The sequence below is a fragment of the Bufo bufo genome, chromosome 6, assembly GCF_905171765.1.
Source record: "Bufo bufo chromosome 6, aBufBuf1.1, whole genome shotgun sequence".
Classification (NCBI taxonomy): domain Eukaryota; kingdom Metazoa; phylum Chordata; class Amphibia; order Anura; family Bufonidae; genus Bufo; species Bufo bufo.
This window is the reverse complement of record NC_053394.1, coordinates 35,390,180-35,415,672: the sequence shown is the minus strand read 5'-3', so window position 1 is coordinate 35,415,672 and position 25,493 is coordinate 35,390,180. Positions and strand designations below refer to the sequence as shown.

Here is a 25,493-nt window from a genome sequence, read left to right as displayed (position 1 = left end):
TTGGAGAGGCCGCCGCGCTTTGTGAGCACTTAAGCTTCTTCTTAGGCCAGGGACATCACCGTACATCGGTCACGTGGCCTAGATGCAAATCGATCCCATTCAAGTGAATGGCGGTGAGCTGCAACACCAAGCACAGCCACTATGCAATGGACGGCGCTGTGCTTGGTGAGCTGCAGGGAGGCCGTGGCACTCACAGGAGTTTCGGGGCTTCCTCAAACAGCTGATCGGCAGGGGTGTTTAAAATTGCATGCATTAGATAGTCCCGCTCTGCTATATTAGGGGACATCTGTGATCAGCAATTGTAGCTTCACGGTATTTAATAGAAGTCAGATTTAGTCCAGTATCATTACAGGCTGCTGCTCTATCCCCCATGCTTTACACTGCCGCTCTACTTCTACTAATTACAGCAAGGGCTGAATTATTAAAAATAGACACAACTAAAGCAGCTATGAGAACATAATTAAGCAATATCCCCACATGAGCTTCAGTAAGAAGGGGGTGATTGAGGCCGGGGGAGGGGCAGGAATGCTAGACCTACTTTCAGTGCTTACTGGATTATGTGTCTATTATACAGACATTTTAACAAAGGAAGGAATGTGGAAAAACCTTGGAAAATATCCAGCGTTTCCACTGGACTATGTCCAATGAAAAAATGTGAAGTATGAAGGATATGTATTGTGAGCGATGGAGCAGGTTTTCTTTGTTGGAATCGATGCTTTTTAGTTAAATCAACAGCAATAATCATAAAATCCTTATCAATAACCAATAAGCAAACCTCACCGGTCAGATTTATCCTATTAACTCTTAAAAGAAGAGTTCTTTTGCAGGGATCCCCATCGATCAACACTAATCCGTGGGGAAACCTGGTAGTAAGTGTTCAGTTTCCATGCAGCGCCACCGCAGGGGAAATGAAGCATTACACAATGTCCATTCATATCAATGGATTGTCTTTGTATTACAGGACAGGGCAGGTCCTCCAGAGGGGGAGACGCTCTTTGTAACTGTTCTCCGGCCAAGAGCTGAGGAATCCTGAATAACTCAGTATTCCCTAAGGGTACAGTCACATCTGCGCTACCTGATTCAGTAGTCTGTTCCGTCAAAGGAATAGACTACCGGATTTCACCGCATCCGGCATAGCTGTATACTGCCATTCAACGCCGGACCCCATTGACTATAATGGGATTTGGGCATTTTCCAGAATGAAAGCTGGGTTTTGGCCAGACAAAAACTGGTGCATGCAGCAGCTGGCCAAAACCCTGTATGACTGCCAGAAACTGGCCGGTTCCCCACCAGATACCATTATAATCGATAGGGTCTGATGGTGAACGGCAGTATCCGGTTATCTCCGATACAGTGACATCCAATGTTGATTTTTCAGGTTTTGTTGTATGTGAGGGGGGCAGCAGAGTCCAGAACTGTACTTATTGTGGTGTTATAAAGGGTGGTGACATCTGCGTCCTGGAGGGAGAAAATGGTAGAGCGTGTCAGAAGAGAGCCAGAAAGCAAGCGAAATTCAAGATGTTTAAGGTTCCTGCGGGGTTGTGTTAGTGTGTGGACCGGGGGAGCAGCAGAAGAGATCAGTAAAGGGAAGGTGGGTAGGTTGTGGTCAGATGGGGGAGAGGCAAATTGGAAAGGTTAGATAGGGAGCAGAGTCAGGTGAAGATCAGATCTAGAGTGTGACCATCTCTGTGGGTGGGAGCTGAAGACCACTGTGATAGGCCGAAGGAGGAAGAGAGTGATAGGAGTTTAGAGGAGGCTGAGTGGCAGGTGTCAATAGAGATGTTGAAGTCACCCATGATGATAGTGGGGATGTCGGCAGAGAGAAGGTGTAGGAGCCAGGTGTTGAAGTGGTCAAGAAAGATGGTGGCTGGGCCTGGGGGCGGTAAATGACAGCTACTTGGAGGTTGGAGGGGAGTAGATGCGAACAGAGTGTACTTCAAATGAAGTGAGCGTAATGGAGGGTGGCAGTGGAGATTTCGGCTGTAGGAGCAGGTGTCTGATAGGAGAAGACCATGTTTGCAGCCGAGGCGGGGGGTGTGAGTGAAATAAAATCTGCTATATGAGAGTGCAGCAGGGGAGGAGATGTCAGAGGGTGTCAGCCATGTTTCTGTGAGACCCAGAAAGAAAAATTTTCGAGAGCTGAAAAGGTCATGAATGTAGGAGAGTTTGTTACAGACAGAGTGAGCATTCCATAGTGCTCCTGCAAGAGGAAGCAGGGGTCAGGGGAATGGTTTTCAGGTTTAAGGGGTTGCAGAAATTTGTAGTAGGAGATCGGTATTGGGAGGTAGAGGTGATAGTGGGGATTTGCTGAGGGGGACCTGGTTTTGGAGAGATCACCAGCGATAAGGATAAGCAGAGAAAGTGTTAGTAGGTGAGAATAAGAGAGTGCATGAGGTAGCGGTGTTTGTTTGGGAAGGAAGTGTTTGCCGTAACCCCTAGAAGCGAGCAGTGTATAATGCGATGGAAAAATAAATCCAGCTAGCAAAGGAGCCAATATGACCAATCGCAATACATTAGTAAGTGCCTTGTATTAGCTTTCTCTACATGATAAATGCCACTTGCTGAAGAGGGATAACCCCCTTAACCATGGGAAATCTTCCATTGCTCCTACAAGGGGTCATACATATGGTATAGCCACCTAATTCTGCAAGTTACGTTCTCCAGAGACTGAAAGAAACTCTGAATCAGTTTATTTTAGGTGTAAAGAATCCCTTTAAATTTCACTCTCTCCACAGAGGCAGCGGGAACGGAAAAAGCTTGAGAAGAAAAAACATCTAGAAGAAAATGAGCAGGTATTTTGACTGCCGGTTGTGTTGGTTCTATGTAAAAACCTTGTATAGACAAAAGACTGCAAAAACCATCTTGTTTGCGTTCTAGCCTGTATTACAGTACAGAGCAGCATTCACGATTCTGCAGCCTTCAGAGCTAAAATCTTCCAGCATGCCTTATTTGTTCAATGTTTTCACAGAGATTTGCATTCTGATATGTACAGGATAAGTAAAGTATTGTATGTACACAGTGACTGCACCAGCAGAATAGTGAGTGCAGCTCTGGAGTATAATACAGGATGTAACTCAGGATCAGCTCAGGATAAGTAAAGTATTGTATGTACACAGTGACTGCACCAGCAGAATAGTGAGTGCAGCTCTGGAGTAGAATACAAGATGTAACTCAGGATAAGTAATGTATGTACACAGTAATCCACTAGCAGAATAGTGAGCGCAGCTCTGGAGTATAATACAAGATGTAATTCGGGATCAGTACAAGATAAGTAATGTATGTACACAGTGACTCCACCAGCAGAATAGTGAGTGCAGCTCTGGAGTATAATACAGGATGTAACCTGAATTTCTAGTAGGAATAACAGAGGAATGGTACAACATAGATTCATAATAATAGATGCTTCAGAATTGTCAGTAAAGGTGACCAGTCTTATTTAATTCTATATATAAATATCCTGCTATTATACCATAAATGTGTGCAATTACGAAATCCCACCCATAATCCCGTATATGCGAGTAGCCTTCACCCTGCACAGATAGGATTTCCTGGTTCTGCCGTGTTGTTCCTTAGATGTTATGACTCCGTATATACAGTATCTCTTCAAAGACCCGGTGTAGTTTTTGCTAATTGGTATAATTATGACTGTTCTGTAAAATGCTTCATGGACAATACCCAGAGGCGGCTTTTATTTGTCATCTGTTACAATTGCTGCAGTATTACAAATCCGTGTCGGATCTTGCGGGAACTAGTTGGAATTGCTTTTGCAAGTAAGGATAAGCTGTGCGCCGTATAACAGACAAAGGAGTCGCATTATGAACTACTTACTGGTGTGTTCCCCCTGTACGAATAGTAATAAATAAATAACAGCCTCTGTTCACAGAAGACAGGCTGTAAAAGGCATCTGTATTCTGCCGATACCTCTCAGATAAGCGGTTTCCATAAAACGCTGCTCTTTAGGAGTGATTTGTATAGACATAGATTTAGAAATTGCTTGTAGAGCAATTCCCTAATATATTACTTGCAGGAATTTTCCACTTTTGCAACAATGTTTGTACTGTTGCAGGTGAAGCAACCTTGCCAGTAGTGTTGATTGACCCTCCAGTCCAAAACTAAAATTTGACTATACATGACATGGCTTGTGTACTTGGTTCTGCCTATGGGGCCTCTGTTGCAGTCCCCCGTCGGATTCCTTTTAAGATGGAGGCCACTGTCTCAGACTTCCCCAGGCAGAGCGCTGTAGGAAAGTCTAAGACACCCCTCTTCCCCCTCCCCTACCTCCAGGAGGACCAGCGCCTGGAAGTGGAGGGGACGGCATGTGTCTTAGACTTTCCTACAGCATCTTGAAAGGAAGAGAGGCATCCCTGGGTGCCCTCCGTTAAGGTTTGGACTGGAGAGCGGCTTTAATCAAAAATCTCCTATCGATGTGTGACTGCAGCTTCTTTGCAGACCCGCATTTTTCTACGGTAACGAACCCGAGAATTATACTCCTTTCCACCAATTCTTACAAACCTATAGAAAGAAGGGGACAGATGGAAGCATGACTGCAGGATCAGACTACACAGTGTGTTTGTAGTCTGTTACCATGGAGATGCATAGTTCTAGTAAATACAAAATGGTTGAGATTTTTTTCTAATCAACATTATTGAAAAGTTATTTTTCAATTTTGCTGCATTGGAACAAATTGATCGAAAAGGTCGACCTTACCTTTTAATTCACTTTTAACGAAGCTTAATTGCCATCAAATGCTCCCTCAGAGCCTCTTGTCTGCATGTTTTTCTTCTCCTGGGACACGCTCTCCACGTTTTTGGTACTGAATAGCCCAGTGTCAGTGATTATAATGACCCCTTTGTTGGTGAGTGACTCCGCACAGCTCTGCCATTCTGCACTCCAGCCTGTTTACAGAATTACGCATGCACCGCGCTGTTCAGTCGCTGTATTGCCACATCCAAGGCCCTGCTCTTCAGCAAGGCGTTGTACACCTGGGAGCTGGTTTGACGGGTTCCCTCTTACACAATGTCAGACAAGGGAATAGTGGGACAAAAATGTATTTAATTTAAAAAATTTTCTTGGGCAGGAGCCAGAGTGGGATGTGAACAGCGCGTTTGTTGCCAACGCTGCCAGTCACATAAGACCAAAGAGCAGGAATAAACTTGACAAGAAGCACAGTGCTAACAAAGAGAATGAGGAGAAGGTACAAGAGGTAAGCCTAAAGTCCTGAGCGATGAGGCCGGGACATTCAGCACCATGGAAAACTATGTAGTATGATGTGAAAAAAAATAAAGATACATGAGAGCTTTCCTCTTGATGCTGTTCCTTATAGCACTCTTTAGAATATTTTGGTCCCAATGTGTATATCTATCATATCGGATCTCCAAATCCCCTCTGAATGCTAACATTTTGACAGCCTGTAGACACCACTAGAGGGAGCTTAGGAGCTTTCTGCCCTGAGGTGTAATAGTAGATCACAGCAAGCAGCTGGTTAGTGTAAGCTGCCGTACTATTGCCGTGCAGTGATGACACAGGTTCAAGAGCTGTGCCCATCCATCATTGGCGGGTGACCACTTTATTATACAGCTGGCACCCCGCTCTGACGCTGACCTTGGCAATTAAACCCCTTAGAAGCTATGGTCAGCTGCCTCTAAGTGGCGGGGTCCCTCGTTAACCTCGTCACCCTACTAATGGTTTGCTTTTGCAGCCCTGGGCCTGATAGTCTGTTGGACACTGACAGACATAAAACACTGTGGTACAGAAATATAACTGTGTACTATGGGTGATCAGAGGATCGCCTGTTTAAAGGGAACCTGTCACCAGTTTTATGGTGTCCTAACTAAGGGCAACATAAATAAGTGACTGATTCTCTTAGCACAGTGGTGGGCAACCTTTTTTTTCAACTGAGCCAAATCTCGCCAAAACCACGATTGAAATTTATTTTGAGAGCCACATTTTTAAAACCGAAAATACATAGGATGGTACACTGTTTTTAGTTTCAATAAGTTTTTATTGAGAATATTGTGCATGCAAGTATCCACATAGGTCGGGTACTGTGGGACTCTTTGCACCGGCCCTGTCACGTGGACGTGACCAGAGCCTGTGCAAGGATTTTTTGGCAACACAAGCGAAGCTACATCTCGGTGACCCCCTTCTCCCACCGCCCCGCCCGCAGCTCACCTGGTCCTGGTTCTGTCTGCAGCAGCTGGCTTCTCCTCTGTGTGGTCCTGATATCTTCGATCTGGTTTGAGGACTGTACTTTTCGCCCTATAAGATGCACATAGGTTTTAGAGGAGTATAATCAGAAACAATATTTTCCATTATACCTCAGGTCAGACCACCAATCAGACCCCCAATGTTAATCATACCTCAGATCAGCCCCCTATATCAGCAGTCAGCACCCCATCCATCATGCCCATGTCAGCCCCCATCCATCATGCCCCCATGTCAGCCGTCATGCCCCTATGTCAGCCGTCAGCCCCCCATGTCAGCACCCCATCTATCATGCCCATGTCAGCCGTCAGCACCCCATCCATCATGCCCATGTCAGCCGTCAGCACCCCATCCATCATGCCCATGTCAGCCGTCAGCACCCCATCCATCATGCCCATGTCAGCCGTCAGCACCCCATCATGCCCATGTCAGCCCCCATCCATCATTACCCCCCATGTCAGCCATCAGCCCCCCATGTCAGCCATCATGCCCCCCATGTCAGCCGTCAGCACCCCATCCATCATGCCCATGTCAGCTGTCAGCCCCCATCCATCATGCCCCCCATGTCAGCCGTCATGCCCCTATGTCAGCCGTCAGCACCCCATGTCAGCCGTCAGCCATCAGCCCCCCATGTCAGCACTCCATCCATCATGTCCATGTCAGCCGTCAGCCCCCATCCATCATGCCCCCCATGTCAGCCATCATGACCTTATGTCAGCCGTCAGCACCCCATGTCAGCACCCCATCCATCATGCCCATGTCAGCCGTCAGCACCCCATCTATCATGCCCATGTCAGCCATCAGCACCCCATCATGCCCATGTCAGCCCCCATCCATCATTACCCCCCATGTCAGCCATCAGCCCCCCATGTCAGCCATCATGCCCCCCATGTCAGCCGTCAGCACCCCATCCATCATGCCCATGTCAGCTGTCAGCCCCCATCCATCATGCCCCCCATGTCAGCCGTCATGCCCCTATGTCAGCCGTCAGCACCCCATGTCAGCCGTCAGCCATCAGCCCCCCATGTCAGCACTCCATCCATCATGTCCATGTCAGCCGTCAGCCCCCATCCATCATGCCCCCCATGTCAGCCATCATGACCTTATGTCAGCCGTCAGCCCCCCATGTCAGCACCCCATCCATCATGCCCATGTCAGCCGTCAGCACCCCATCCATCATGCCCATGTCAGCCGTCAGCACCCATCCATCATTACTCCCATGTCAGCCATCATGCCCCCCATGACAGCCGTCAGCCCCCATCCATTATGCTCCCTAATGGGGGACAATGTTGGAGTCTGCACCATCGGGGGGGTGACATGATGAGGGACAATGTTGAAGTCGGTACCTGATATATCACTGGGGTCTGGCTGGAGTGGGGTCGGTCTGGTCCTGGCTCCAATCTCAGCTGGCTCTGCCTTAAGGTGTCTTCTCCAGAGTCCAGACTAGAGTCCAGCAGGGTCGGCCAAGTTCCAACAAGTCGTGCCTCAGTGTTACTCTGTGACTGTGTTCTTCTGCTGCCAGCCTGGAGGGGCAGCTTTTACAGGTCATAGCAGACAGAGCAGCTCCGCCTCCTCGCCTCCCTCCGCCGCGGCCCCACTGACAGTCAGTGACGCCTCCTTTGGCCTGAGCGCCGCACGGCACACATGTAGGCAGGACAGCCGCAGGCTGCCGCCCCCGAGAGGAGGGAGGGGAGCGGGCGCCGGGCACACAGAACAGTGCTCCAGACTAAAAAAAAATTCCAAGTAGCCATTGGCTCCTGAACTGAAAAATTTAGGAGCCAAATCAAATTTTTAGTTGCCAAATCGAAACTGAATCAAAATTTTGGTATCGTGACAACGCTACGCCGATCAGATCGGCGTAGGGTTGTTTTGAAACCAAAATTTTGATTCGCTTTCGTCACCATAAAAAAGTATTGTGATACTCAATACCGTGCAAAAAAAAAAAAACAACAAAAAAAGCTGTGTGCATTTCGCATTTTATGAAACATTCGGCCCATAATAGAACAGTCCTATGCTATTTTTTGGGGTGACAAGGTGACTAAAAAGGCTATGTAATATGTTTATTTATTTATTGTTTATATATTTTATATGTAAAATTGGGAAAGGGGGGATTTAAACTTAATATTTTAAAGTACTTTCACATTAGCGTTTTTCATTTCCGGCACTGAGTTCCGTCACAGGGGCTCTATACCGGAAAATAACTGATCAGTTTTATCCCCATGCATTCTGAATGGAGAGTAATCCGTTCAGGATGCATCAGGATGTCTTCAGTTCAGTCATTTTGACTGATCAGGCAAAAGATAAAACCGTAGCATGCTACGGTTTTATCTCCGGCGAAAAAAAATGAAGATTTGCCTGAATGCCGGCTCCGGCATTTTTCCCCATAGGAATGTATTAGTGCTGGATCCGGCATTCAAAATACCGGAATGCACCCGCACTAAATCCGGACCCATTCACTTCTATGGGGCTGTGCACATGAGCGGTGATTTTCACACATCACTTGTGCGTTGCGTGAAAATCGCAGCATGCTCTGTTGTGCGTTTTTCGCGCAACGCAGGCCCCATAGAAGTTAATGGGGCTGTGTGAAAATCGCAAGCAAGTGCGATTTTCACGCATGGTTCCTAGGATGAAAGTCTATTCACTGTATTATTTTCCCTTATAACATGGTTATAAGGGAAAATAATAGCATTCTGAATACAGAATGCTTAGTACAAGGTCAATATAATAAACATTGGTGGCGCAGTGCGCCCCCCCATCACCCCAATATAATAAACATTGGTGGTGCAGTGCGCCCCCCTCAATATAATAAACATTGGTGGCGCAGTGCGCCCCCCCCCATCACCCCAATATAATAAACATTGGTGGCGCAGTGCGCCCCCCCTCAATATAATAAACATTGGTGGCGCAGTGCGCCCCCCCATCACCCCAATATAATAAACATTGGTGGCGCAGTGCGCCCCCCCTCAATATAATAAACATTGGTGGCGCAGTGCGCCCCCCCCATCACCCCAGTATAATAAACATTGGTGGCGCAGTGCGCCCCCCCCATCACCCCAATATAATAAACATTGGTGGCGCAGTGCGCCCCCCCAACACCCCAGTATAATAAACATTGGTGGCGCAGTGCGCCCCCCCCATCACCCCAATATAATAAACATTGGTGGCGCAGTGCGCCCCCCCTCAATATAATAAACATTGGTGGCGCAGTGGGCAGTGCCAATGAGGGTTAAAAAATAAAAAAATAATTAACTCACCTCCTCCAATTGATCGTCTCCTGTTCTTACTTCTTTCTAGTTTCTTCAGGACGCAGGACCTGTGGTGACATCACTGTGCTCATCACATGATCCATCACCATGGTAATGGGCCATGTGATGAGCTCAGTGACGTCACCACAGGTCCTGAAGAAACTAGAAAGAAGTAAGAACAGGAGACCGGCAGCTACCTGATCAACTGGAGGAGGTGAGTTAATTTTCTTTTATTATTTTTAACCCTCATTGGCACTTCCCACTGTGCCACCAACGTTTATTATACTGGGGGAGGGGGGGCGCACTGTGCCACCAACGTTTATTATACGGGGGGGGGGGGGGGCGCACTGTGCCACCAACGTTTATTATACTGGGGGGGGGGGGGGTGGCGCACTGTGCCACCAACGTTTATTATACGGGGGGGGGGGGGCACTGTGCCACCAACGTTTATTATACTGGGGGGGGGGGGGCACTGTGCCACCAACGTTTCTTATACAAATACAGGAGGCGGGTGCCGGAATCAAATAGCCGGCACCCGACCTTTGTGACAGGGAGCTGCGATCAGCGGCAGTTAACCCCTCAGGTACCGCACCTGAAGGGTTAACTCAACTGCAGCGGATCGCAGCTCCCTGTCACAGAGGTCGGGTGCCGGCTATTTGATTCCGGCACCCGCCTCCTGTATTTGTATTAACAGGTCAGTTTTCTTCATTGGTGGCGCAGTGGCCACAGCCCCTCCCCTCCTCCTCCTGCCTCTTCTTATTGGCAGCGGCGGGGACAGCAGCAGCACAGGGGGGAGGGAGAGACTCCTCCTGCGCTGCTGAGAACGATCATCTCCTGTGCCCGCCGCTGTATTGAGCAGAGCTGCGGCGGCGGGTCTAGTCGCTAATGGCATCTGGAGCCCTGCAGAAGAGCCGCATTAAAGTGTGTAAAGAGCCGCATGTGGCTCGCGAGCCGCGGCTTGCCGACCACTGTCTTAGCACAATGCGGGGTCACTTTCTTTAATTGACCCAGTCAATCTGCCAACATCTTGTATTGAAAAGCTCCAGCTGATAATGATGAGTCATAAATATTCATGAGCTCCTGACTCTCCCCGCCCACCTGCTGCTGAATGACAGTTTGTTTCCATATGACTCAGCAGCAGGTGGGCGGAGGAGTGGCTATAGCTCTGAATTAAATATACGCTGGACTCACTGACATCACGCTGGACTCAAATCAGCTCATCAGCATGCGGCATCTTTGTGTGTATATTATGAGATAACCATCTGTCACACCAGTAAGTGAATACATCTAAGGCACTTTTTAGTAGTTAATGATTGTATATAATTAGTTAGATTATAATCAAATATCCACATGACAGGTTCCCTTTAAGTCCCCTACTGGGACAAAAAAAAGTGTTTTGAAAAATAAAAAAGCTCAGAAATTTCCTAAAAAGACCTTTCAAAAATAAAGAAAAAAAAATTGCTACTGCCATGTCTGTATTGACCCATACATTAAAATTAATCCCCACTGAGCCAAATGAATGGGACTTCCTAAAATAGCAGCGCCCGCTTACGAGCCTATTTTTAGAAGTCCAATAGCAGTGAATGGAGAAAGCCACTCGTGCGTGGATCCTCCCCATTTGCAATGGTGGGGCCTCATTTTTTGACATAGTTGTCGGTCACAGAGGGGGGGGGGGGGGGGGGGGAGCCTGCACCTATTTGAGGGTATTCATACGTGAGACATTTATGACATGTCACTAAGATATTCCGTAAGTGTCTGAAAGGTGCGGGTTCCACCTCTGAGGTCTTCTTCTGTTGTAAGACCGGAACCCCGAAGTGAACGTAAAGCACACACTGCGCATGCACACCTATGGGATTCAGGCGAGCTAGTCATTTGGTTGCTGTTTTCTGAAGTGCCATTTACTAGTCTCACTGGTGACATGACACTGGTGACATGTTGGAGAAATACTGTGATCATTTTAATGTATGGGTCACAAGTGCAGCATGCCTGACCGTCGCTGCATTACAGGTTAGCACAGACCCCTATTCTCATGATCGACCCCCGTCGGTCAGACACATCCCCCATCATTTGGATAGGGGATAAGTTGTCTTAATGGGGCAACTCTTTTAAGCTTTACCAAAAATAAGTGCCATAGCTAGCTCTTGCTCTTGCTGGTTCGTTTGTACGATCCTTATTAACTTCAGTGAGTGAAGATAACAAAATTGTGAAATTCTGGCAATTTCGTTAGAGCTCATGCACACGACCGTATGTATTTTGCGGTCTGCAAAAAACTGATCCGCAATAAATACGGATGACATCCCTGTGCATTCTGTATTTTGTGGAACAAAACAGCACCTGGAGGAAACCCACGCAAGCACGGGGAGAACATACAAACTCCATGCAGATGTTGTCCTTACTCGGATTCAAACCTAGTAACCCAGCCCTGCAAGGCACCAGTGCTAACCACTGAGCCACCGTGCTGTAATCTACCTCAGTAACGTAGTCATGTTTTTTGTTTTGTTTTTCTGTGGCAGGATGACGGCACCGACCTCTTGATCCAGAGGGCCAGGCACCTTGCTGGTAAGTACCATAGGTTCTTTGGAGGAGAGCCACACGTCTTATTCTGTTTCATTTTATGATTTTTTTTGCTCATGTACACAGAAGCCTTTTACTGTATCTTATAACACCTGGAGCAACTGTTTTCCTTCATGTTATTCCAAAAAATGTGTAATGTATATATTTGCAAATGAGGTATAGCCAGAGAAGGTAGAATCGAACTGAGCGACCTTCATGTTTATTTATTTTTATTTTTTCTCTTTTTAAAAAGTTTTCTCCTGATATATCTACCAGTGTCCATCTAGTCAGCCCCTGTCCGTATGTCTTAAAGAGGACATGTCTCCTCTCCTGACATTTCAGTTTTAGTAACTACATGTATTCCCCATGTAGTAACAATTCCCAAGCATCTATTCTTATGACTCTATGTTGTGCCATTCCTTTTATTATTCCTGCTAGAAGTTTAAAAATAAATGTCCAGCAGTCTGCAGTAAAGGTACTGCTGGGTGATGGCAGTGGCGGATGTGTCTGACTCTGTCCTATCAGTGTTGCTGGTGTCTGACTGTGCAGGGACACACTCCCAGCTGGTAACACCCATCCGTACCTTTTACTGGTAACACCCATCCGTACCTTTTACTGGTAACACCCATCCGTACCTTTTTACTGGTAACACCCATCCATCCGTACCTTTTACTGGTAACACCCATCCGTACCTTTTACTGGTAACACCCATCCGTACCTTTTACTGGTAACACCCATCCGTACCTTTTACTGCAAGCTGCTGACAATTCATTCATAACGTCTATCAGGAATAATAAAGGAATGGCACAACATAGTCATAAGAATAGATGTTCTCAATATAATAATAATATGTAATACATATCAAAATGATTGAGACAAAAAGGGGAAGCCATTCTTACACTTTATGTATTTATTTTTTTAGTACGTGTGGCTTTAAAAGCTGTGACTTTTTTTTATTTTTTTTTGGTTATTAAAATAACTAAGCTTCAAGCAATACCCGGAACTTTATTTTATGTCATTTTTATTTTGACTCCTATTGAGTTACTGTCATTGTGATTATAGAAAGTATGTGGTTTACGGTCATATGAGTCAGAGCGAGAATCTGCATTATTTTATTTATTTTATTTTTTTTTTTAAATCTATTTACTGCTGATTACGCACAACCTTTGGGAGGGCATTTTTGCATATTATACAGTTTGGAGACCTTTTTTCATTCCATGGTTTTTCTTATTTTTATTTTTTCTATGTTGTAGCTTTATATTGAAGACCTGAAAACGACGAAAAAACATATGGAATTTAGTAGTAAACAAAAGTTTTTCTCAAACCAGAATGTTGTATATTTTACTTTCTTCCCTCTTGCCCCCTTTTGCTTTGAGTGCTTTCACGCTCTTGGCATATTCTCAATCGGCTTCATGAGGTCGTCACCTGGAATGGTTTTCCATCAGTCTTGAAGTTCCCAAAGGTGCTGAGCACTTGTTGGCTGCTTTTACTTCACTCTGTGATCCAACTTGTCCCATATCATCTCAATCGGGGTAAAATTGGGTAGTTTGACACAGCACTTCATCAGGCCTTCTTAGTCAGAGAGCCCTTACATAGCCCCGGGGGTGGGGGGTTTGGGGTCACTGTCATATTGAAAAAGAAATGATTCAAACACAAACCAGATGGGATGGATGTGACTGCGGAGTGCTGCGGTAGATATGCTGGTTAGGGAGAGTCCACATCTCTGTTTAATTTTCTGTTGTTCTGATGCACAGAATCCATTTTTGTACAGGATCCTGTAAAACAAAAAACAGATCCTGTAGCACATTTGGCATCCGTTTGAGACATTTCCGTCTAGTTTTTTTTCCTGACCGATCAGAAGAACGGAAAATGAAACTGAGTAGTGAACTCTCCCTTTTAAGTGTGCCTTGAATTTTGAATAACTCCTCAACAGTGCCAGCTGCAGAGCAGGGACCACAAGTAGAAACAGTCCTTTCTCCTTTTCTGTGTCTCACAAACACATGGCAGTTGGATCCAAAAATTCTCACTCAATTTTGACTCCGATATAATTCCAAAGCAAAAAGGGGACGACTGGTTTAACAATTTAGTGTTTACTACTTAATTCCATACATGTCCCTTATATCGTCTTCAATATGAATCTATAATATAGAAAAGAAAAAACATGGAATGAAAAGGTGTCCAGACTTTTGACTAGTACTGCATATTTTCTTTCTTTCTTATTGCTGATCTCCTCTGTAACTAGGGCTGACATATTGGCTCCAGTTACGGTGGGTACAGCCTCGCTGCAGCTCCTGCAGGTACCTGCCGTTCACACGACAGATACCAGTATGTATATACGTCGCTCATTCAGCCCCGCTTATACAAGATGGGGAAGGCATGGACAGTAATGAACTGTCGGTACCTTCTCTAAGGGGAGCATGGCAGTCACTGACAACACGCTCCTGCAACTGCACAGTCTCTGTGCATCTGCAACTGCTGCAAGGACGTTCAGACGTGTAAGGTCGCCCAGTGTTTGGAAATGGTTAGAGAAGGCAGGCCTTTTCCAGTCACTCAAGCAGTACCAGGCAGGGAGGAGGCAGAAGAGAGCTGCCCAGCGGACACTTCTCCCCGTTCCTGGCTCTCTTTATAAACCTCGGCTTATTTTCGGAGTGCTTTGTAATCGCGGGAGCCTGGCGGTATTTAATGCAGCCTGCGGTTCAGGCAACATGAAACTACTGACAGTTTCTCTTTTGTACTTGCCAGTGGAAAAAACTTGTGGGAGCCAAAGTTTCACAAAGAGCCACATGTTGCAAAACCCTGCAATGTAAGATGCAGCAAGATTATTATACATTACACTGCGAATATGAAGCATAAGGCGTCCTACGTGAACCAGAAAAAGATGACAGGCCCTCTGCTTTGATCAGTGATTTGTCAGCAGATTTGTGCTGTAGCAGGAGGGCCGGCTCCGCATATTAACTTCAGTACCTTGCAAATTGCCTTAAATCCCAGGGCCGTTAATGGCCTGAATTAATGAAGGCACCAAGCGATACATCGAAGAACACTTAAGGAGTAGAGAGAAATTAAAGGGACATTCCAGACAGTAGTGATACACGTTATATCTGCTGCCTGAAGGGGTGCAGAAGGACTTCTGTCTTTGGTGTCATGCACCGCCCCCGCAGACCCTGCACCAGGCATAGCACAATGGGGCAGATTTATCATTTTATGAATGCTATCTTAGAAGCAGACTAGGCGTGCTCGATTTATCCCAGTGCCTCACGGTGGGCGATAAAATTGTAGCATCTTTAGTCACTTTTATCTAACTATGTCGCCTCTTGGCTGGCTTATTTTAGACCACTTTTATTATTTTTTTTGCACCAAAATGTTGGCGCGGTGTGGTGCATCTTAAGCCATGCTCTTTCTGTTACGCCATGCCCCCTGTCCGCAAATTGCGCATCCGCAGAACATTGATCCTGGCTGAGTGCATGCCACCATTTATTTTTTTAACTTCTGTAGAAATGTCCTGTCCTTGTCTGCAAAACGGACAAGAATAGGACATGTTTTATATTATTTGCGGGGCAGCAGAACGAACGTGCGAATGCGGGCTGCACACTGTGTGCTGTCCGCATCTTTTGAATGGATCTGCACAGAAAAACCACGACCGTGCGCATGAGCCGTAAATCTGGCACAAGGTATGTACGTGCACCAGTTTTTGCCTCAGATTGAGCCTGAATACCGGTGCATTTAGCGTCCTAATGTATCTGTGCTGCCTGGAGTGTTCATTTAAAGGGGTATTCCCATCTGGGACAATGATGGCATATCGCTAGCATATGCCATCAATGTCATATAGGCGCGGGTCCCACCTCCTATCTCCAGAACGTGCTTCTGACGTGAACTGAGAGCTGCTGCACTCTACCTTTTTATCGCTATAGGAGTTTCGAACATAGCCAAGCACTGGCTCAGCTTTTCCCAGCAGAATGGAGAGGTGGTGGCCTTGCATGTGCGGTGCGATCTCCGTTTACTGGTTACTAGTCATGGGACTTCCAAAAATAGCTGTGCTCTTGGCTTTTGGGACTCCCATACTGATGAATGCAGAACACCCTGCGCATGCGTGGTTTCCTCTTCTCCACTACGGGCGCCCCCGTTCTCTGGATAGAATCTGACATTCGTGGCATATCCTAGCGATACGCCATCCATGTCCTAGATCAGGGATGCTCAACCTGCGGCCCTCCAGCTGTTGTAAAACTAGTTGTAGTTTTGCAACAGCTGGAGGGCCGCAGGTTGAGCATCCCTGCCCTAGATGGACCAACTCCTTTAAAGTAAGTAATAACACAATAACCTCTGTTTCAACGCTGCCGCCCCGATGCCCCCGACCAGGCTTTGTTTTCAGTCCCTGGCCTCAGCAGTCTCTTGTATAGCGTTGAGGGTCGTAATTGGCTGCAACAGTGATTTGTGGTATATGTTTTGTGGTGATTTGTTTTGTTTTTTAACTCTGATAACCCCTTTAATTATAATAAAGTATTTCTATATTAAGGAATTGCAATACAAGCAATTGTCTACCATAATGTTGTAAAAGGAGTTTTACAGCCAGTAAGCTTCGGAAGCTGTTCAGTGTTAGCAAGATAAGGTAACGGTGTCCGTCTGGGCCATGATTTGTAGGGGGGGGGGAAAGACGACTCATTATATTCTTATATCCTTAATTGATTTTTGTCACTCTGACATCTTCACAAATTTCCGCACAGTCAGATTTAATTTGCGGATGTGAGATCTCTCATCTGCATTGTGCTCACACTTTCCCTGCCGTGTTATAGCATGGATGTATACACCGGGATAGTGCGGCTTTTTACAGTAAATTACTTCAGAGCTGCGTGCGTTTTAGGTTTTCGGCTCAATCCCCAGCTGTATACATTACATTCTGACCCCTCATCCTGCGACTCGTGGCTTAACCTGACAGCAGTCCTCTCGTGCCCTGAGTACTTGTGAGCGCAAATCTGTTCTGCCATCTAAACCTGTTATAGAAACGCTGAACAGTCGGTCTTCCCCAGTTTTTTTATTTATATTGTTTTTTTATGTGCATTTCATTTTAGAAAAATAACATGCTCTTCACATCATTCATGACTATCATCACATTGAAAGTATTGCTCTACATAGAAAGAACAACAAAAAATTCCAAAATGTTGTGCAACCTGTTACAGCGTCACACAATGGGGCAGATTAACTAAAATTATAGACTGCATAAGTTTAGACTGACACGGATGAGCCTCCCTAGCGTCACCCGTGATACTAAGGAGGCTCGTTCCTGTCACGGCTTGCTATTGGCTGCTCCCCCCGTTACCGGATGTTTTTATCCGCCCAACAGGGAGATGCAGCAGCGGGCGTCAGAAGCGACGCGGGTGCTGGAGAGCATGGTAAGTACAATATGTGTGAGGGGCCCAGGCATATGGGGGCACATTATAGGTCTTGTAAGGGATCGCTCTCTCTCGAGGGGTCAGCAATGACAGACCTCTCATCAAACAGGGGGGTTTTCACGCTCAAACAGTGCTTTATTGTATCACACGGCACATCACACTTCCAAGTTTGGCGTCATTCGGCACAATGAAGTCGCAGCTTCACCTCACAATGTGTTACATCAACACAAAACAATAAAACTCGCCTCTAGGTCAGTGTTCACACTGTGGTATTCTGCTTCGGTCAGACCCCTGGGACCTAACCCTCACACGCTGAGGATTGCTTTATCCCCAAGTGATTATCGCACCTGGCCTGGGGCCTCGCCTCAGGCCAGGTGAACAACCTCCTCTAATAGGTTCACTAACATGGCAGACTTGTGGGCTATAGCAACCCATTGGCACTCCACAATCATGTTGTGGGGTGAAATAAGGAACTTTCTTCCCATCTTGGATGCTGCGGTCAGCATTGACTTCATCATTGATCTCCAATCCAGCAGGAGCTCAGCTGTACATTCAGCATTTCTATCACTGCTAGCTCATGCTGCAGTTGGCTGCGGCTCCATTCCTGAGCCATTGGCATACATGCACAATGACTGTGTTTTAAGGGGTTTTCTGGGACATATTTATGACTTGCCTGTAGGATAGGTCGTCGGTAGTACGAAGCAGAATACCGTGACTTTGTACATAGTGGTAGTTCTTGCTCAAATGCAATACCTAGGAATGGCCGGTGTATGGCGCTGTGGTATTGGCTCCGTACACAGTTTATTTCCGGGAACCTGTGGCTGCTGCTGCTTACAGCTGGTCGGTGGGAGTACCAAGTGTCGGACCACCGCAATCTCATATTCATGATCTTTCCTATGGATGGGTCATCAATATGTTGATCCTGGGGAGCCCTTGTAGTCCCTTGTGGTATAGGTTAAAAAATATAGAAAACAGACGATAAAACATAAAAACAAAACAACTCCATGTGTCATCCTGTAATACGTTACACAACATGTAATCTTCAGTCTTTTCCCTGCAGCACCTTGCATCACATTCTGTGTAAATGATGTGCAGAGAAAGCTATTACAGTGAAAATTGCAATACGTGCAAGTGAGTTACAACACAGCACGCTCAGCCGTTCTTTTTTTCTTTTCTTTTTTTTTTCCCCTATATTTTATTTATTTTTGTATACATTTTTTATTAATTTTGCAAAGTGAGCTGTTTCCTTTCTCCTGGTGGAACAATTTTGAATTTATTAAATTAGTCAGGAGTGATTTTTTTTTTTTTTTTTAAAGTTTAATTTTTTTTATTTATTTTTTAAAGTTTTTTATTTACACTATTTTCGGGCCCTTCTAAGCTACACATGAAAAATAGAAAATGACTATTACCGGTAATTGGGTTTTCCAATAGCCTCCACAATGGCACTTACAGGAGGGTGTCCACGCCCCCAGGACAGGAAACAACGCAGAAGCACAAGATTTAAAAGGTCTCCTCCCCATACCTATTCAGTCCATAAGAGAGGACACAGAAGTGATGCAAGAAAAAATATGTATTAACCAAAATCAATTACATCATTATATAACAACAAGAAAATAAAAAGGGTGGGAAATCCTAGTGCCGTTGTGGAGGCTATTGGAAAACCCAATTACCGGTAAGAGTAAATTTCTATTTTCCCCGGCGCCTCCACAACGGCACTTACAGGAGGATTGACAAAGTAGTCATTCTAGGGGGGAAGGCCGCAGCTGAAAGAACTCTGCGACCAAAAGACAATTTCTGGTTTTTATGGATGTCTAATTTGTAATGATTGAAGAAAGTCATAGGGTTAGCCCATGTAGCTGCCCTGCAAATTTGGTCCAATGAGACGGATGCAGACTCCACCCAGGAAGATGACCTCGCTCTAGTCGAGTGAGCTCTTATACCAGCTGGAGGAACAATATCCTTTTGAATATAGGCTGAGCTAATTAAATTTCTTATCCATCTTGATATGGAGCATTTGCTAGCTGCTTGTCCTTTGTTAGGACCCTGGTACCGGAGGAAGAGTTGATCAGATCGCCTGAAGGTACTGGTAGTATTAAGGTATGTCGGGGGGTAATAATTCAATTAAGAATTATTAATTATGGTCATAAAAATAATTAACCATAAAAAAAATGTAATTTATAAAATTTGTCATAAAATCTTAAAATCATGACCTGGTGAATTGTAGACAACCTAATTGATACAATTCACATCTGAGTCCGACTATTTCCTCAGATAAATAAGTTCTTTTTGACGTGAGATGACGTTAATGATAAAATATAGTTCTGCATTATACAATAATACACAGGTATTATAAAAATATGGTTTATTGGTTAGGGCTCTTTCACACTTGCGTTCTTGTCTTCCGGCATAGAGTTCCGTCGTCGGGGCTCTATGCCGGAAGAATCCTGATCAGGATTATCCTAATGCATTCTGAATGGAGAGAAATCCGTTCAGGATGCATCAGGATGTCTTCAGTTCCGGTACGGAACGTTTGTTGGCCGGAGAAAATACCGCAGCATGCTGCGCTTTTTGCTCCGGCCAAAAATCCGGAACACTTGCCGCAAGGCCGGATCCGGAATTAATGCCCATTGGAAGGCATTGATCCGGATCCGGCCTTAAGCTAAACGTCGTTTCGGCGCATTGCCGGAGCCAACATTTAGCTTTTTCAGAGTGGTTACCATGGCTGCCGGGACGCTAAAGTCCTGACAGCCATGGTAAGTGTAGCGGGGAGCGGGGGAGCAGTGTACTTACCGTCCGTGCGGCTCCCCGGGCGCTCCAGAGTGACGTCAGGGCGCCCCAAGCGCATGGATCATGTGATCACATGGACACGTCATCCATGCGCATGGGGCGCTCTGACGTCATTCTGGAGCGCCCCGGGAGCCGCACGGACTGTAAGTATACCGCTCCCCGCTCCTACTATGGCAACCAGGACTTTAATAGCGTCCTGGGTGCCATAGTAACACTGAAAGCATTTGGAAGACGGTTCCGTCTTCAAATGCTTTCAGTACACTTGCGTTTTTCCGGATCCGGAGTGTAATTCCGGCAAGTGGAGTACATGCCGGATCCGGACAACGCAAGTGTGAAAGAGCCCTTACAAGGTTTTAAACATATATAAGTAAATAAACACAAAGATACATGCAAATGAATATATATATAGCGTTAATATAAAGCATTACAAGCTTAACAATACATGTGAGTGGAAATAACTTGTGACATTATAACCAAGCCATTATTAGGTTAGGATATCAAAATAGGAACATAAGTTATATACATTACTTCTGTTCAGAGAAAACCTCATGATATCAAGATGGGCATGTCTAATCCTAGACATCAATATAGAATGCTAAATACATTCTGCCCCCCTAACCAACTACACATCACATGGCTTCAAGATGGGCAAATCCATCCAAGGATATAACTTAGAAGAGATAACTGTATCCTTCCGCCCCATCCTGGACTATTTTCACATATATAACATTAGTAAGACTATTAAGACAAATAACAGGGATCTAGGATCTTGCTAGACCATATCTCCTGTGGGAATCCATCATTTAGCTTGGCGAAGAATGTTATATTTATATATATATATATATATATATATATATATATATATAAATAAAAAAGCAATTATTTAATGCTTTGCTAGATTATGAGTCTAGATTCTTCTGCAGGTAGAATGAAGCCTCACAATATCCTAATACTACATCTCAATATGGAGATGATCAATTAATTTAATCATTTATTTATTCGCCAATCTAGTGTCACAACCAGACAGCTGAGAAGCTCTGACAGGAGCTGTCCAGATCCTCCTCCTTGAGTTTCTTTGTTTTGGTTTCTGTTCCTCACCTCGTTAGTCTATCTCAGCTGTCATGCAGTCGGACTGATTACTTCCCTTTAAATTCCTACCCATAAGGCAGTAGTGTGCGGCTGATACAACTTCCTGGAGTGTGTGTGCATGCTGTCCCAATTCCCAGTTCCCTGTCCACAGTCGTCTGCAAGATAAGTTCTGTTTATGTATTTATGATTTTCTGTTTTCTGGATCCAGGTGACCCTGACTCCCTCCATGTCTGTGTAGGGAGCCGGTGGTCGTGTCCCCTCACTATTGTAGGGCCTTCAGGTCTAAGATAGCCGAGGTACGTGGATATGCGCCCATCCACCTTTGGGGTGGTCGCATAGGCTGAGCAATAAGGAAGAGCGGCAGGTCGATTGCAGGGGTCTCCCTTTTGTTCCTTAGTTGTGGGTCCTGTGAGTCATTGTTTGTATTGTATTATCTTGTTTCCTGTACACCATCCGTGACATTATCAGCCGCCAAAACCGTCTCAAGCATGGATCCGGTTACACTTTTGGCTGAACGCTTTCAGGGTCTTGCTTTGGAGGTAGCTGATCTCCGTAAGACTTTTTCTCAGTTTCAAGTGACCGGTTCAGCTTGCGTTCATGGAGTTTGTGCTGAGCCTAAGATTTTGCTCCCGGATACGTTTTCCGGGGGTAGTGAGAATTTTGTACGTTTTAGAGAGGCTTGCAAACTCCATTTTCGCCTTCTTCCCCATTCTTCTGGTGATGAAGAACGAAGAGTGGGTATCATTATATCGCTGCTCAGGGGTAACGCTCAGTCCTGGGCCTTTTCGCTGCCGGAGGGGGCACGGCCCCTCCGTTCAGTGGATGAATTCTTTTTAGCCCTGGGTCAGATATATGATGATCCGGATCGTATTGCTCTGGCTGAGTCTAAACTACGTCTGTTATGCCAGGGTAAACAATCCGCAGAGATTTACTGCTCAGAATTTCGGAGATGGGCAGCAGATACGGGTTGGAATGATGCTGCACTCCGAAGTCAATTTTGCTATGGTCTTTCAGAGGGATTGAGAGATGCATTTGCCTTTCATGAAAGACCTACCTCCTTGAATTCTGCTATGTCTCAGGCTGTTCGTATTGACAGGCGTCTTAGAGAGAGAGGAGAGATCTCTCCTTCCTGTCATACTCAGTCCCGGGACAGTGCAGCGGTCTCATTCTGTGCACAGGGGTCTCAGTCGCTGTCAGCCCCTTCTGAGCAGGAGCCCATGCAGCTGGGGTTGATTGCCTCTGACAATAGAAGATTCAGCCCGCAGGGGAGGGTTTGCTTTTGTTGTGGAGGTATAAATCATCTGGCAAATGTTTGTCCCTCTAGGAGATTCAGGCAGTTTTCTGGGAGTAATAAAGAGACAAAAAGGAAGAAATCTTTTAAGAATGTTCCGTCTGTTACTATTGGCAGGGTTGAGGCGGAAATTGAAGGTTTTCCTTTTGCTTGTAGTTCCCGTTTTGTCCTGCCTGCTAGGGTGGCGCTAGAGAGCAAGAGCATTTTTTGTGAGATTTTTGTGGATAGTGGAGCAGCTGTCAACCTCATTGATAATCAATTTGCAATAACTCATGGTTTCCAGGTATGCACTTTGGGAAGAGATATTCCTGTTTTTGCTATTGATTCAGCTCCACTTTCTCAGAAATCATTAAAGGGCATAGTTCACAATATCCGTTTAATTGTGAATGATGCTCATGTTGAGGATGTGTCATGTTTCGTCCTTAGCGGTTTGCCTACTCCTCTAGTGTTGGGGCTACCCTGGCTCACTAAACATAACCCCACCATTGATTGGCAAGCCAGGCAAATTAATGGTTGGAGTAACTTCTGCAGAGAGAATTGCCTCATAACATCTATTTCTGAGGTTTCTACTAAAACTGTTCCACCTTTCCTCTCTGAATTTTTGGATGTCTTCTCTGAGAGTGGAGTTCAGGGTTTACCTCCGCACAGGGAGTATGATTGCCCTATTGATCTCATCCCAGGCGCCAAGCTGCCTAAATCTCGTTTATACAATCTCTCCCAACGTGAGAGGGTCGCTATGCGGGCTTATATCTCTGAGAGTCTGAGAAAAGGACACATACGACCCTCGAAGTCACCTGTTGCCGCTGGTTTTTTCTTTGTTAAGAAAAAAGATGGTTCTTTAAGACTATTCGTGATCCTTATCCGCTTCCTCTGATCCCGGACTTGTTTAACCAGGTTGTTGGGGCGAAAGTCTTTTCCAAATTAGACCTAAGAGGGGCATACAACCTGGTTGGGGTCAGAGAAGGAGACGAATGGAAGACGGCTTTCAATACCCCTGAGGGCCATTTTGAGAATTTGGTTATGCCTTTTGGTTTGATGAATGCCCCAGCCGTTTTTCAGCATTTCGTCAACAGCATTTTTTATCATTCAATGGGAAAATTTGTATTAGTGTATTTGGATGACATTTTGATTTTTTCTCCTGATTTCAAGACTCATAAGGAACACTTATGTCAGGTCTTACTCATCCTGCGGGAGAATAAATTATACGCAAAACTGGAAAAATGTGTGTTTGCGGTTCCAGAGGTCCAATTTCTGGGGTTTCTTGTCTCCGCTTCTGGTTTTCGCATGGACCCCGAGAAGGTTCGCGCTGTGCTTGAGTGGGAGCTTCCTGAGAATCAGAAGGCGCTGATGCGTTTTTTGGGCTTTGCTAATTATTACAGGAAATTTATTTTGAATTATTCCTCTGTTGTTAAACCACTCACTGATATGACCAGAAAGGGGGTAGATTTTTCTTCCTGGTCGGTAGAGGCGCGTAAGGCCTTTTCTAATATCAAGGAGAGTTTTGCTTCCGCTCCCATCCTAGTACAACCTGATGTTTCGTTACCCTTCATAGTTGAGGTTGATGCTTCTGAGGTAGGGGTGGGTGCGGTCTTGTCTCAGGGTTCCTCTCCTGCCAAATGGCAACCGTGTGCCTTTTTCTCAAAGAAGCTCTCCTCCGCAGAGAGAAATTATGATGTGGGAGATAGGGAATTGTTGGCCATCAAGTTGGCTTTTGAGGAATGGCGCCATTGGCTAGAGGGAGCCAGACACCCTATTACCGTGTTTACTGACCATAAAAATCTGGCCTACTTGGAGTCAGCCAAGCGTCTGAACCCGAGACAGGCCAGATGGTCTTTGTTCTTTTCAAGGTTTAATTTTGTTGTTACGTTCCGCCCTGGGGTTAAGAATGTGAAGGCAGATGCCCTATCACGTTGTTTCCCGGGAGGTGGGAATTTTGAAGACCCGGGTCCCATTTTGGCTGAAGGTGTGGTGGTCTCTGCTCTTTTTCCTGAATTGGAGGCAGAGGTGCAGGCAGCTCAGTCAGAAGCTCCTGATCTTTGTCCTCCTGGGAGGTTGTTTGTGCCTCTCGCTTTGAGACACAAGATTTTTAAAGAACACCACGATACGGTCCTTGCTGGGCACCCGGGGACAAGAGCCACACTGGATCTCATTGCCCGGAGATTCTGGTGGCCTGCGCTTCGTAAGTCGGTTGAGGGTTTTGTGGCAGCTTGCGAGACTTGCGCTCGTGCCAAGGTCCCTCATTCACGGCCATCAGGTCCTCTCCTTCCTTTGCCCATTCCTTCCCGTCCTTGGACACATCTGTCCATGGACTTCATAACGGACTTGCCTCGTTCCTCGGGGAAGTCTGTGATTCTGGTGGTGGTGGACCGTTTTAGCAAAATGGTGCATTTTATCCCTTTTCCTGGTTTACCCAATGCTAAGACGCTGGCGCAGGCATTTGTTGACCACATTGTCAAATTGCATGGGATTCCTTCAGACATAGTCTCTGATAGGGGCACGCAGTTTGTTTCCAGATTCTGGAAGGCCTTCTGTTCTCGCTTGGGGGTTCGCTTGTCATTCTCTTCTGCTTTCCATCCGCAGTCGAATGGCCAGACAGAGCGTGTCAATCAGAATCTGGAGACATATCTGCGCTGTTTTGTGGCGGAGAATCAGGAGGATTGGTGTTCTTTTTTGTCCCTTGCTGAGTTTGCTTTAAATAACCGTCGTCAGGAGTCCTCTGATAAGTCACCATTTTTTGGTGCATATGGGTTTCATCCGCAGTTTGGGACTTTCTCTGGAGAGGGCTCTTCTGGTTTGCCTGATGAGGACAGATTCTCCTCGTCTTTGTCATCTATTTGGCAAAAGATTCAGGATAATCTAAAGAACATGAGTGAGAGATATAAGCGTGTGGCGGATAGGAGACGTGTGCCTGGTCCGGACCTGAATGTTGGTGATTTGGTG

The 25,493-nt window shown here is 45.8% G+C and overlaps 1 protein-coding gene across 1 annotated transcript in view; it reads left to right on the top strand.

The window, feature by feature from the left end:
* The first annotated feature begins 2,586 nt into the window (after positions 1–2,586).
* The window catches only part of LOC121005483 (stress-induced-phosphoprotein 1-like), a 61,796-nt gene continuing 38,889 nt past the window's right edge, over positions 2,587–25,493 (top strand). Inside the window, exons 1-4 of the mRNA XM_040438252.1 lie at positions 2,587–2,628; positions 2,736–2,792; positions 5,078–5,203; positions 11,963–12,008. Of these exons, the coding sequence (XP_040294186.1) occupies positions 2,587–2,628; positions 2,736–2,792; positions 5,078–5,203; positions 11,963–12,008 (271 nt within the window). The remainder of the gene's footprint in view (positions 2,629–2,735; positions 2,793–5,077; positions 5,204–11,962; positions 12,009–25,493) is intronic.